The sequence below is a fragment of the Corvus brachyrhynchos genome, unplaced genomic scaffold (assembly GCF_000691975.1).
Source record: "Corvus brachyrhynchos isolate BGI_N302 unplaced genomic scaffold, ASM69197v1 scaffold66, whole genome shotgun sequence".
In the NCBI taxonomy this organism is placed as follows: domain Eukaryota; kingdom Metazoa; phylum Chordata; class Aves; order Passeriformes; family Corvidae; genus Corvus; species Corvus brachyrhynchos.
Window position 1 is genome coordinate 3,299,423 of NW_008238440.1, and position 14,003 is coordinate 3,313,425.

General features: G+C 42.9%; 1 protein-coding gene across 1 annotated transcript in view; it reads left to right on the top strand.

The window, feature by feature from the left end:
• The window catches only part of BEAN1 (brain expressed, associated with NEDD4, 1), a 55,987-nt gene extending 43,415 nt beyond the window's left edge, over positions 1–12,572 (top strand). The window contains 2 exon segments of the mRNA XM_017736593.1: positions 8,168–8,380; positions 8,382–12,572. Coding sequence (XP_017592082.1) covers positions 8,168–8,380; positions 8,382–8,568 — 400 coding nt within the window. The 3' untranslated portion in view covers positions 8,569–12,572.
• The last annotated feature ends 1,431 nt before the right edge of the window (positions 12,573–14,003 follow it).

Below are 14,003 nucleotides of genomic sequence, written 5' to 3' on the forward strand. Positions count from 1 at the left end.
CTCAGATCTGTGCTAGCATCTGTCACATTGATTTTACATGAGGTGTGGAAGAGAAATATAAAACCAAAATACAGGAAGTATGAGCCAAACAGTTTCAGGATATATGGGGTTTGTATTTCAGAGCACATTTCTGATATGTACAGATACTTGCAGCAGTGCTGGAAGTTAATGTTTCGTAGTCTGTGTTACCACACATGGCAAAGCCTTTGTTTCTAAGAAACTTAGTCTGAGAAAGATGATCCAAGTGATCTCCTGACAATTCTAAACCACAGGATTCTAATCCCTCCAAATTAGCAAACTGAACACATTCAACCAGGACAAAATACAAGAACAATCTCCCTCCCACAGCTTACCTATCATCATGGTCAATATGACTTGCAAAGAAACACTGGAAAGCCTGTAAATCCAATATTTGCCATTTTGTTCAACATTCATTGTGCTGGTGCGAGTGAAATCATGCTGGTGACACTGTGGGGATAATACCTTTACAGATAGAAATCATGAGCTCGTGTTCACTGTGCTGAGCTCTTCATAACCCACACTTCTAGTGAGCATTGCTAATTATCTTCTTACAAATACCTAGTAAGGAAGCTTTTTAAAAATAACTGAGCTCCCATGTTTGAAATGGATTGAATTACAGTACCAACCAAAGTCCAAGTAAGTTAAAAACTACTACATTTTCTTTATGAGAATCAATAAAATCCAAGCAATGTGGAGATTTCACTGCATGAAAGGAATTTTATCAACTTCTCACCTTGTGGCCAGGGAAAATGCATCTCATCCCACTGCATAAGTGCTTTTTCACTCCTTAGGAATTGGATATTAATGGTATGTCCAGAGCTTTAGGCAGCCAAGGTTACTGCCTTTTGCATCTGTGACTTGTGAGCGTCCAACACAGAACGTCCCTGAGGAATGACTGCTCAGGAGGATGCAGGGATTTAGCTTCAGGAATGGTTTTAATGGAAGCCACAAAAGTCCTCTCCACACTTCACACGGAATGCCCCCCCACAGGGCACACGATGATAAAAACCAAGAAGGCCCCTTTATCCCACTATTGATATTAGAGCACATTGTGTGGCTGTTGGTTTAAGTGGGCTCACTCTTCCTCAGCTGCCCATCCTGCCTAATCTGCATAGGATCTGCTCTAGAGAAAATTGTCTTGTTTAGGCTCAACAAATCCCAATACTCTCAATGACCATGTTCAGCCTGCATTGTTTAAATGGGAAAATCAATTTAAAAATTACTTTAAAACGGCAAAGGGAAATGCTTGTGTCTTAAAGTCAGACACTAATTTCCCTTTAAATATATAAAAAAACACAACCTACTTAAGGGACTTTCTTTTCTAAGACAATCTTTTCCATCCCCCACTTCTGAGGATGCAAGTTAGCCAAACCAACTTCCTGGACTTTCTTGAAAGACAGAATTAGGCTTGCAGGGACCTGACATAAAATCGTGCTATATTGTGTTGTATTCCTTTGCCAAGGCTGTTTTCCTGAGAGCAAACCAGGTGAGGAGCTTTTGCCACATTACAATGACAGCTTGCAAAGCATGAGATGGACATTTGGGGTTAAGTTTAACTCTTACTTCAATACCCTCATTGAGATTTTTAGTTCATAAGGTAAAAAATGCCACTGGAAATATGACAGGTTTATAAATCCATGAGGTATCACAACATGAGCTAAAACTCTCAATTCCTTTAACTCCAAATTCCAAACTCCAGACTCTCAAAAGCCCCTCCCTTCACATCCCAGTGCTATTCCTCATCAGTATTAGGTATAGAAACAAATAAATTCCTAAGTATTCTGGCAAATTTCTTATTCCAACTTAACTTTGTTTACAGCCATTTTATGAGAGTTTCTTTCTGTGACACTTCCATTCCTCTTAAATATCCACACCTTCCTCTTGCTTCTTGTCTTTGTAGTCAAAAATCCTCTCACACCTCAGCCTGTGTGTTGGGAGGCTGAGGCACAAAATTCCCTTCACTTTCTGTCATCAAAAATATCTGTGGGGAGGCTGCACCTTCTGACCAGCCTCTCTTTACACCTGTCCCAGTTCCACTCTACAGGTACAAATTATTGCTGCATTAAAAGCACCCTGCAGCAGTGAAAGCAGCAAAACCTGATGGAAGGCAAGCACCAAGGATTTCTAACCAGAAATCTCCAGTGCCATGCAGAGCAACCACAACTTAAAGCTGTCAAATCTTTGATAACTGTACTTTTTAAAAAAGGGTATTTTTCTGTGACTTCCCAGTTGTCAGACTTTCTGTTACGTATTGCAGCCAGTATTTCCTTCACCTGCTCAGAATTCATTCCTGGAATAATTAAAGCAAAGCCCTTTTTAGGAATATGATCCTAAAACTTGTCAAATGGAAAACTTCCTCAAACATCAGCAGGATCTGGTGACATGCAAGAATTGGTAGTGGTGTTTAGAATCCTGTTTGTGGATTTACTCCATGACTTGGGAAGCTACAAATTTTTATTTATCTTAACTGATTCTTGTTACTCAATCAGTGCCCAGCCTCCTTTAGTGTATAATGGTTACAGAAATCCAGAGACTAAATACTGCTGATGACCAGGTGGTTCTCACTATGTATAAAAGTAATGCCAGGCTGAATTGCAGTGTATGGAATCTTCATCATAGAATGACTTGTTTTATTTAAAACATTTATTTCAATCATTTAAAGCTGCACAGTTATGTTGAAACTGCATTATATCAGTTTCAAATGTTATCTGATACATGTTCTCATGAAAACAGTTTACACTGAATTTCATTTTTCATCTGGAATATTTATTCATCAAAGTCATAACTTCCTCAAGATTATCTTGACACAGAGTGCAAAATAAAGATGCAGCCTTTTACTGCTCATTAACACAAATAGTCCTGTTGTAGTTTTGAGGAACTGGAAATTCCAGAAGTAACTATGAACAGAAAAAAAGGCAGAAAAAAACTAAATTCCACATTTCCTGTCTCTTCAATGGTTAAGTTACTTAAGCCCTAGATGTTTTCTTGAACAATACCTTGGGTTACATTTTTTTACTATTTGAAAACATTAAAATAAATATGTATATAAATGGAAAGTGTCAGGATCAAAAATAAACCTAGTGAAATATCCTGGCTCGTGACATATGTCATTATAGGAGCAGTTCTGTCAGAACTGATACATTTCCTCATGGTAATAATAAATCACCAAAGAAAATATGTATTCTAGGAAAACACGCCTCAAAGGAAACACGGACAGATCTCCAGGCTGCTCTCCCACAAACCTGGCTGTGAGCAAACTGTGCCACCACAGAAGGCAGAGCTCAGCATCATCAGCTGAACTGCCTCCATGGGCAGCAAGCACATCATTATTTTTTTCATTTGAACCTTCTTGTAGAGAGTTACAGCATAATTGTTCTAATTTCAGCCTTTCTGTTAGGTAACAACATCATACAAACATCCTTTGTGCTGTTTCATCACAGCTCAAACCTGTGAGCACGCGGATGTTCCAGATTTGGGGGGTCTGTTTGCCATTATCAAAAGAACACAGAGGTCATCACCAAAATGGAAACAATGCAAGAGGAGCAATTTTAGCAGAGTCAGAATATACAACAAATGAACAAAGTGAACCACAAGACATCTATTGCACAAAGAATTTTTCATTCCCAGCTCTGCCGTTTTTCACTTCTTGTTGTCTGCATCTTAAAAAATTCTGTCAGCAGAACCTTCTTCCTGCCCCAGAGAGTGGCTCCTAATTTCTGAAAGACAGCCAGTTAAATAAGCTCTTTGGGGTTTCCTTGGCAACAAACCCATCCTAATACTGCAACGAGAGCTGACAAACTCACAAAGTTATTGCCCCCCCACCACGCTCTGAGTCAACAAGGTCATCCTGGAGAGCTGCTGTAATTTTTGGACAACATTCCCCTCTCTGCAGATCACATTTACCTGCAGTAGGATATTAACTGACATCACCCTTCCTTGCTTTTCCCAGGGAAATTATCCCTTAAAATCTCAATAGTGTGTCTACAACAACAGTGCAGGTATTATAACAAAAAACAAGGCCCAAAACCAGGCAGACAGCTGCACATTTCATGGTCAGAAACCTCTTCCTTCTCATCACTGCCTGCAAGACACTGAACCTCCAGATAACACAAGTTTTAAAAAGCAATGCATTAAAGTGGATTCACCATGAGTACTGCAGCCAAGGATTTTTTCAGGGCTGGTATCCACAAGATGCAGTGTAATGAGTTCCTGTGCTCCATTATTTATGTTGTGGTAACACAACACTTTCCAAAAGCATTTGCTTTCCTGTCTAAAAGGATTTTCCTGGGAGTGCTGTAGTGAACTTCAAGCCTGAGCTACTTTTTACATGTCCAATATCTTCACAGAAGTGAATCTGACAGGTAAAATATAACTATTGTTGTGGGTGTTGTAAATGATGAACAAGTATTTTTGTTTTTCCACTTCATGGTCCTGCATTTTCAGTTGCAAAACATATAGATATGTAAATATATAGATAGATAAACATATAAATATATATATATGTACACACACACACTACACATCTCTGTGTAGGTATCACTCCTTAGCAGTTCCTGAGGTTGCAATGTGATGATTTCTGCCTGTGAGCTGCAGTCTCAGACCTTCCCCATCCTCCATCTCTGCCCTTTCCACTTCCCTGGTGTTCCTGGTGCCCCCCTGACTAAACTGGGAGCTTCTCACTGAGGCAGCTAAACCAGGAGAAATCTGGCCCAGAAAAAACTCACACATAAAATACAAAATTTAAAAAAAAAAACCCCAAGCCTCCCACCCCCACCCCCAATCTTTTTGCCTATTTAGCTCCATATTGGGGATCAGGGTTTGGCTTTATTTTAAAATGACAGTAAGGCTTCAATCCAGCATCACTCACACCAACACTTGGTAATCAACTGCAAGAAATTATTGCTAATATTGCTATTATTGCTATTGCGATTTTTTATAATTTTTAATCCTTCAGATCTTTTGAGGAACGGTTTTCCAACCACCACCATACATGGACAGTGGATGCCTGTCCAACTGGATATTATTTCTTACAATACTTGCATAGATTCTCTAATAAAAAAGATCTTGTAAAGTCATAGAAGTTTACATATTAAGGTCTCCTTGAAGGAGAGACTGCAAAATAAAATTCATGCTTGTAGAGTTGATAATACATTATTTATCCTACAGGAACCTCTATAACAGCAGTCTGAAAGCACAACCAAAGTACTTAAGCTGTTAGAGAGGAAAAAATCACACCACAAAACAAACAAGCAAAGAAAAACAAAACTCACAAAACAAAAACCCAATAATACATTAAAAAACCCACAAAATGCTTGGAAAGTAAGGAAAAAATTCAAAGTTGAAGTCTCTTTTATGACCTTAATTCATCTCCATTTTATCCTCACCAGACAGTGCTAGGAACCTTATCTGCAGAAACAGAGCAGGAGCTGTTTGCAATGTCAGCTCTACAAGCAAAGATCCCATGCATAGAAAAGAACACAGGAAATGAACATCAAGATCATAAACTGATAACGAAATACAAAAACTTATTTAAAAAAACCCCACAACTATTTGAATTATTTGTAATTCTCTCCATGGCCACAACAATATATAGGTACAGCTGTGAAGCTGCCAGAAAGCTGTTTAATTGAAAGTCTGGCATGTGTTTTTTACTACCTTATTCAATTTTTAAAATGTGATCCGAATTGCCAAAAATGAGGGGGAAGAACATTACTTGCTTTTGGAGAAAAAGAGATCATTATTTTTATCCGTCATATGTATGAAGGGAAAAAATGCCCTAACACAAATATACTGATATTTGGAACAAAACACTAAAATGCCAACTCTTCACTCCCATAATTTGCACCCACATGACTTGACCCTTAAAAGTCTCCTTCCCAAGGGATCATTTCCCTGTTTATTCCAGCCAGCAGTTCAGTTCTACAAAGCTGAGCTGTGGTCCAAGAAAGACATTAAATTAAATCCAAGGCAGAGGAATGCAGATGATCAGGTAACAGCAGCAACAAACAGTTCACACTGTGCCCATTTCTCCTTTAGGTCAGTGGCAGGTTTCCCAGAATCAGGACACAGAGAAACATCTTCCCTTTGGTGTCTTTGCAAAAGGTTTCCAAATTTTCCACCTTGAAACTCACATTACCATGGGCTTTTCTGAATGGAAACTTTTCCCCTGTGCTATCAGACCCAGTAAGTGCTCTCTGTTAGCCTGATTAAGTCTGTCAAAACCTGTGGAGAGATTTTAAATAAATTCCCTGGGCTTCAGGTCAGCAAAATGTAAATTAAGTAAAGATGCAGCTCATAGGAATCCTGCAAAGAGTGGCTGTTCCTTTACCCTCACTGAGCTCAAGGAGCGTTGAGGACATCAGGTCCTCAATGTCTAACTGAGGTCTAAAAACTTTTAAAAGACTACCAGGTATGTTTGAAAGCTTCAGTGTGTTCAATAGAGGCTGGAGTGAAATCTTTTCCACATGCTGTAAAAAAAAACCAATTCTACTTCCTAGAGGCTGGGACTTTTCTGAAGTACCTAGCAGCCCTATTCAGGGTTTTCAGAACAGACTTAGGTTCTTCAACACTATTTTCTGATGGGGAAATTGCAATTTTCTAGTCTGAATTTAAAGCCATTGTCCTGATGAATATAAAAGTAAGATGAAGGGAGGTAAAAATAAAAACACCCATGGCTATTTGAGTTTAGTTATGTAGCACTATGATTTCACTTTCTTACCTCTCCCTTCCCCCAGAACCATTTCTGTCACCCAGACTGAGGTTTGGGAGCTTGGTTTAGCCTGGCAGTAACACAGGTACAGGGGCAGAGTGTGTGCCTGCAGTCTGCTGAGAAGACACATGCTAAATATCCCAGTTTTCAGGAAATATCCTAGATCTTAATTGCCCTGCAGTTAGCGTGGCTGAGGAAATAGGTTCTTAATTTGTCTGGCTCCAGCAGAAATGTTTTTCAGGTTAACTCAGTAGGCAAAGTTTTTTTAACAGGAAATATTCCCTTCTTCATGATTGGATTTAAAATGATCCTGGAATGGTTAAACAGCAGACACAAAGCAGGTCTAACATTTAAGATCATGATGTTATGACTCTTTATCACTCTTGCTTGTAGCCAGGGAGCCAGGAAAACAGGGCTTCCTTTGGTCCCCTGGAGCTGGGCTGGTTTGAAAGCAAAAGTAGGTCAGGTTCAGTGTGCGGGCAAACAGGCGCTGCCAGGACAGCCAGGGAACCACCCAGGGAGCAGGGCAGGATCACCAGGTGTGCCCAGCCCTCATGGGGCCGCAGTGCTCTCCCTGCAGAGCCTTGGGCTCCAGGGCTGGCAGTGCCAATGCACGGAGCCTGCTCGTGTCCACTCCCTCTGTTCCCATCCCCTTCCTGCAACACACATCTTGAGCACCCCAGCACAGCCTCACGGGTCTGTCCAGGCTCATCAGGTACCCCTCAGTGCCCTCCCCGGGCTGTGCAGCCCAAGCTCCACCTAAGGAGCCTGTTTGCATTGCCAGTGGGACATGGAGTGCAGAGAACAGAGCAGAGTGAGGAGGGAACAGTCTCCCTGGGACCAGCCTGGTGGCACAGACAGAGCTACAAAGCCTCGGTACACCTGAGCTGGCTCCTCATGGAAACTCCACCAATCCACCTGCCTCGCAGTGCTGCTCTTTGGGAGGAATGTGATGGGCACTGTGCCCAGTCCCAGAGTGACCAGCATGAGTCTGTCCAGATTATCCAGCACAACTCTGCAGCTCAACAAGGAATCCTGCTGCCCCTGGCAGCACGCACCTTCCACCCAGGCAGCCCACCCAGGCGGTGCTGGCTGAGCTCCAGAGACCTGGAGTCAGGACAGCACACAGTGATATGTGCTAGAGACTCCATCAAGAGCTCTCCATACCTAATTTCACAACTGAAACAGCAACGCCACTTCCTTTTCCCCCAGATTTTTCTCTCCTTATGGTGACTGTGCCCCTCTGGGATTATCTCTGGGTGGTTTTAAGTGTTATATTCTTGAGTGTCTCACATGGCAGGGTCAGCAAGGATATGGGCTGAGGACCAAAACACCAGACACTCCTTTTCTTCTCACTTTACCTGCCTCTGTTATGCTGAAATAATGTACCATGGGATTTTTCCCAGGAATCTAATGAATATTTCTTTTTTCTTTCAGCTATGACGAATGTGTGGGGCCAGGAGCAACACAAATATATATTCCCACAGATGATCCCCCCCCATATTCCCTTATGGACCCTTGCCAAAGAAATGAAATATCTATAAATATCTATATCAGCCAGGAAGAGGAAGCAGCATCTGGGACTACAGGATGGGCTACAAATTATGCAGTGAGGCTGCAGGACTTGCAGCAGCCCAGCTCAGCCATCTCGGTCATCTCCCAGTGCGGAGGCTGCTCCCCTGCCCGGGACAGCGGCGTGTGAGCACAGCAGCCCTGGCACACCTGCTCCAGCAGAAATATGGAACATTCTCCCACTGGCCATCAGACCCCAAATCATGGGAATGAAAGTGGCTCTTTCCTTCAATTCTTCTGAAGAACTCAGACCAATGGAAGAATAAAACCCTCTGGAAGTTTTACCAATTTTATATCTTTAAACAGGGATACAATGGGATTTTTTTACAGTGAATTTTGCAAGTTTACCTAAACTTCCCTGTTTGTGCTTCAAGGTGTTCCATGGCATCACACAGCATAAAAGAGCAGCAGAGACAAGCAGTGCATCTGACCTTTTGGAAGCATTGCAAAACCCATTGAAATCAGCCACTCATAATGAAGATCAGTGTTATCCAGTCAAGCCTACTTGTTGATTTTATGATACTTTGCATGTTTTAGAGCAGAAGGAAAAAGAAGAGCATTTTGTTGTCATTGTAGGTGCCACTAGTACATCTCATTCAGTGTCTTGACAACAAAGCATTTTTAAATAATTCTTTGTCTAACTATGTGTTTCAGTAGGCAAAGCACTGCCTAAAAAAAGATTATTATCAGTATCATGTAGAAGCAAAAGAAAAAAGAATAATATTTTAATATTCACATTATTCCTTTGGTACCAGGCTTTCCAGGCCATTGCAAAGCCTGCTGCAAGTCTCCCTCAAGAGAAACCACCCACAAGTGGTGAAGAGATGGCAGTGGGTCCCCAAACTCCAGCTGGCTTTACCAGCAGGAGCTGCAGCACAGCTGTGCAGGCTGGCGCTGCATGTCGTTCATGGGCCTTGCTGTAGCCAAGGGAAGGGCACAGGAGTCCCAGGGGATGCTTCAAGCCAGTTCCCACACACAGCTGCATTTCCAGGCATAAACCAGTCCCTCCTTCCATAAGGAGCCTGTGTGTTACAGTGTGACCACAGTGACCTCTGGGAACTATGTGAGTGTGGTGCAAACAAGAGATGCTGGGCTAGGCACAGTAACAGAACCTCAGTTCTGAACCCCGGAGCGTGCCCAGCTTTGAGAGATGGAAGAGGAAAAGGAACCCAACGAGTGAGCCCAGGACACTCAGATGGGAGTCCGTGGGTTCCCAGCTGGTGTGCCAGGGCAGTGGGTGCAGGGGCTGGGAGTTCAGCACAGGCACAGCAGGGTCAGGGCACAGCAGCACTTTGTCCCCAGGGATGGCTGGGGCTGCACTCACTGCTCCCACTGAGCCTCCCCTGCCCCAGCCCAGCCCAAGGGGACCGAGTGTGGCACAGAGGGGCTCCCAGAACGGGCACTGGCTCTGGGGTGGGCAGGGCAGCAGGGACCCAGACACACATGGGCACCCCTTGCTCCTTCTCCCCTCCCGGGAGCCACTGGCCAAGCCCCAGGCACCTGCTGGGCACAGCTCCCAGGGCTGGATACACGTTTAAAAGACAGCACATCCCCTGAGGCTGGGCCTGTTCACCCTGAGCTGGGGAAGATCCAGGTGTGGGACAGGAAGATCTGCTTCCCCCACTTCCTTTTTATGGCCCAGAAAAAAAAAAAAAAGTTGCAAGATTCAGGCTAAAGGCCAGCCCTGAAATCCAGCAGTAGGCGGCCAAGGAGGTTTCATCTGTTGCCTTGAACAAAACAAAGTTTGGATCCTACTGTTCACTTCTACCTGGAAAGTTCCATTCCTCATCTGAAATAGTCCCATTCCTCATCTGAAAGCTTCTGTGTGTCTGGCTGAGGACACACAACCCACAGGAGAGCAAGGAGAGCTCAGCCCTGAGCTTTCCTTGGGACAGTACTCTTGGAAAACTTCTTTGCTGTCTTGTTTTGAAGCATGTTGCTGCAAGAAAGTCGAGCTCTTAGTTTGCACTCTACATTTTTAAGTCGTTTTTAAGTTCTGTGTCTAATGGAAAACCCCTGGGTAAGTCTGGGTGCTAGCAGGAAGCAGAAGTGACTGTCAGCACATCAACACACAGGGATGGAGCTCCAGCCAGTCCTTGGGGCATTCACAAAGCCTGGGCTCCCTCTGGGACCAGGGACAGGAGCCAAGGAGCTGTGTCAGGGCACCAGAGTTATCACAGGCTCATCTCCAGGAAATCTCTTAGAAGCATTTTCACTAAAATACAAAAAAAAAAGTTTTTTACACTGAGAAAATGTCGTTTTCTATCCCCACTAAAGGACATGTAAAGCTGGGTATAGTAAATATATAATGGTGTTTAAAAGGAAGCATCATGCAAATTATTAAAATTGCACTTGGATTTTCTGTAAATACTGAATCATTTTCAACTGTAATCATCATTCAACACTCCAAAGATTGACACAATTATAATTAATACTTAGATGGGAAGTAATTACATGGTTCTTACTGCTATATAAATTGTACCATTACTGAGTCATATGCACATGATGAGATATAAGGTAAGCATGCATTTTTTGCTAAGTAGATGACAGTAAATATGTATTTTGCTAAAATGAAAGAATTCTTTTGCAGTTCAGCAAGATTTTCAATATTCTCAGTATACTATACCCAAAAGAACAAAAATTCACTATTTAGCATTGCAAAACTGCTGGCAGGCATTGCTGGAAGGTAGGCTCTATTTCACACTTGTGTTTTTAACAGAGAGAACTGCTCCTCTCCATAAAGGATTAGTTTAAACAGTTTTGTGTGTGCAAAGTACCCTGCAATAAGAGAAACAAAACTCTCCAGCACCTATGAGGGGCCAGAGATGCAAAGCAGCAGAGAAATGCCCCAGTCGGATTTGTTGGCAGGAGAATCAGTAGAGAGAGAAAGTACAGGGGTGCTTTGTGCAGAATCGGATTTGCTTTCATGGCTGCACCTGCCTGCAGCTCCTGCAGACCTGCCTGGAACAGGGAAAGGCACCAGGACCGGCTTCCTTCAGGCTGCTGCTGCAGGGGGAGCTGCAGGGGAAATCTAATGAACCCAAATCAGAAGGGAAATGGGATTTTATTTTCCGGAAAGTGAGGCTCTTCCAAGTAACATGACCAAGCCAAAGGCTTTTCTGAAGACAGGCACAGAGGGCTTTTCACACGTGGCAGACAAGTCCCTGCTCCATCACTGATGCTCAGTTTCTGTGCACGGTGGGAAACCCTTTCGACGTGTTTGGCTTTTAACCTTTTTAACAGGGATTTCCTGTTTCATCAACTCTGTATCTGTGGTTTACAAAACAAGCTGACGTTAAGTAGACTTCTGAAGAAAATGGGAGATTTGCATTTCACCTCATGTTAGCAATGCATTGGTAAGATTATAGAAAACAAATCAAAGTCTTTCTTTCTTCCTTCCTTCGGTATCAGTTAAGTGTCCCTGGCACTGTGATCTGGGTTTGGCAGCATTTCTTACACACATCTGTCTGCTCCCTCTTGTGGCATGGACCACTCCACAAAATCCTGTTGTCCTGTTATCACAGAATAATCCAAATAATCCCAGTTGCTCTGTCACACGGATATGGGAGCCAACCAAAATATGTATGTCCACACTGTAGCATTTTTCTAAGTTACCACTGAATACCTGGGTTATGTCATCCATTACAAACATATGTAACTAAAAAACGAACTGTGAATTAAAGGCAGAGTGTGCTGCCTTCTGTAACATCTTACCACGATCACTTGCAGGAGTGGTTTAGCATTTTCTACTCTTGTTAATCTTTTTAACTGAGTGATACCCAACAAAGCTGGGGGGGCAGGGGGTGGGAAAGCCTATAAATCCAACCCAAACAGGTAGCACTAGAAAGAAAAAATTTAGCTGTAAAACACTACAGAGAGAAGTTTGCAGCTGTGGAGCTGCTCCAACAGCTTCCAACGCTACTACTGCAAGTGTGGAAATTTCAGTGCGATAAGAACATGCTTTCATTTCTTGAAAATATTGCAGATCTTGGATAAATCTCAGCAAAGTTGGCAGAGTTACGTTGCTCTTGAGAAATTCATGTCCAGCTATCAGATATTATCCTAAACCCTTGCATAATTCTAATACCAGTGCTAAAACCCAGGCTTAACACAGGCCTTTCCTTTATTGCATGAGTAAAATCAGAAAGAAAACGGGACATGCTATTTCTTGCTACATGATAACTACCCTGTATTTCTGTAGTCAGCTTTTCTGCTTCAATTTTTAGTATACTGATCTTATACAGAACTTTTAGTAAAGAACATACACATATTTGGGTTTGCTTCTGTGCTTTTTATGTCACCAATCTGGGACCACTCAAAACTGAGCAACTGCTGAGGAAGCAACACTGTGCTTCAGTCTCTTACATGTGGATTTTACCTTTGTCAGAGACCACAGGAACAAGCCCTGGAGCAGTCAGGTCCCTCCTACTCTGGGGGACAAATCAGTCTCCAAGCTCAAGAAGGGCAAAGTCAAATTACTTAAGTCAGGACACTGAAAATGGCAATGTATCACCAAGGGGAAAGATGAAAAGCCAGGAAATAATAGGCCAATCATCCCAGAAATATTCAAACAGATCATTTTTTAGCACAGCAAGGTGAGTAAAGATATATTTCCTGAAGGAAAACCACATCAAACTGATCTAAGTGGTCTTGGTACAGTCTGACAAATTATTCCCCTCCTTAAACTAGAGAAATAATTTCTGCATAAAATTATAACCATAGACTTCTGTGAATTAAAATAATAATCATCATATGAGAGAGTATTTAGCAATTTGTGAAGTCACACAGGTGCACCACATCATGGTGGCTACAGGTAGTGACTTGAAAATTCAGATTCCAAAAGTCAAGATGGGAAAAGCACCTGGATCACAGGTGTGTTTCCTAAATGCTGGATCCAACCTCCATTTAACCCATTGCAGGATATTTGTCAGCCCCCACAGCAGACACTGATCTCATTTAACCCCATTGCAGGATATTTGTCAGCCCCCACAGCAGACACAGATCTCATTTAACCCCATTGCAGGACACTTGTCAGTCCCCACAGCAGACACAAACTCTTTCAGCTGTTACCCAGACCTAGTGCAGGGATCCAGAGGCAGCTTCCAGCAGGAGGAACAGAACAGGCCCCAGGATCACACGTGTCTCAGGTGGTCTCCAGCAGAGCAGGCAGCAATTGTACTGTAAACTCTGCATGCTTGGCTGATCTTTTGTAGGAGAAGGGAAGATAATTCCAGGGAGAATGGGCTGTTCGGCTAAGAGCCACCAGGAGTGGCATCAGCAGGATTGAGCAGTATCCAGGGAATGACAATTCCAGCAGTGGGAGATTACGACCAATTCAGTGACCACCTACTGAAAATGAATGGACCCAGAGCCCAATGCAGGGCAAATCACCCCTGAGGGCCCATCAGCATGAGAGAGACATAACCAGCAGAGAGGTCTGAGTACTAATCAACACAAAAGTTACACAATTTGTGACCAATGAATGCTAATGCCTCTGCTAAAATGTACAGAGCGTAAAGTTTTTATAATCAGCAAGCCTTTGTTGAGTTACCACCAGCTCCCCGCCTGTACAAATCAGGTTAGAATACAGAAACACCTTCGTGCGGTGTGAGAATTGGCGCTGCGCACCCCGAGACCACCTCACCTCACCTCACCTCACCTCACCTCACCTCACCTCACCTCACCTCACCTCACCTCACCT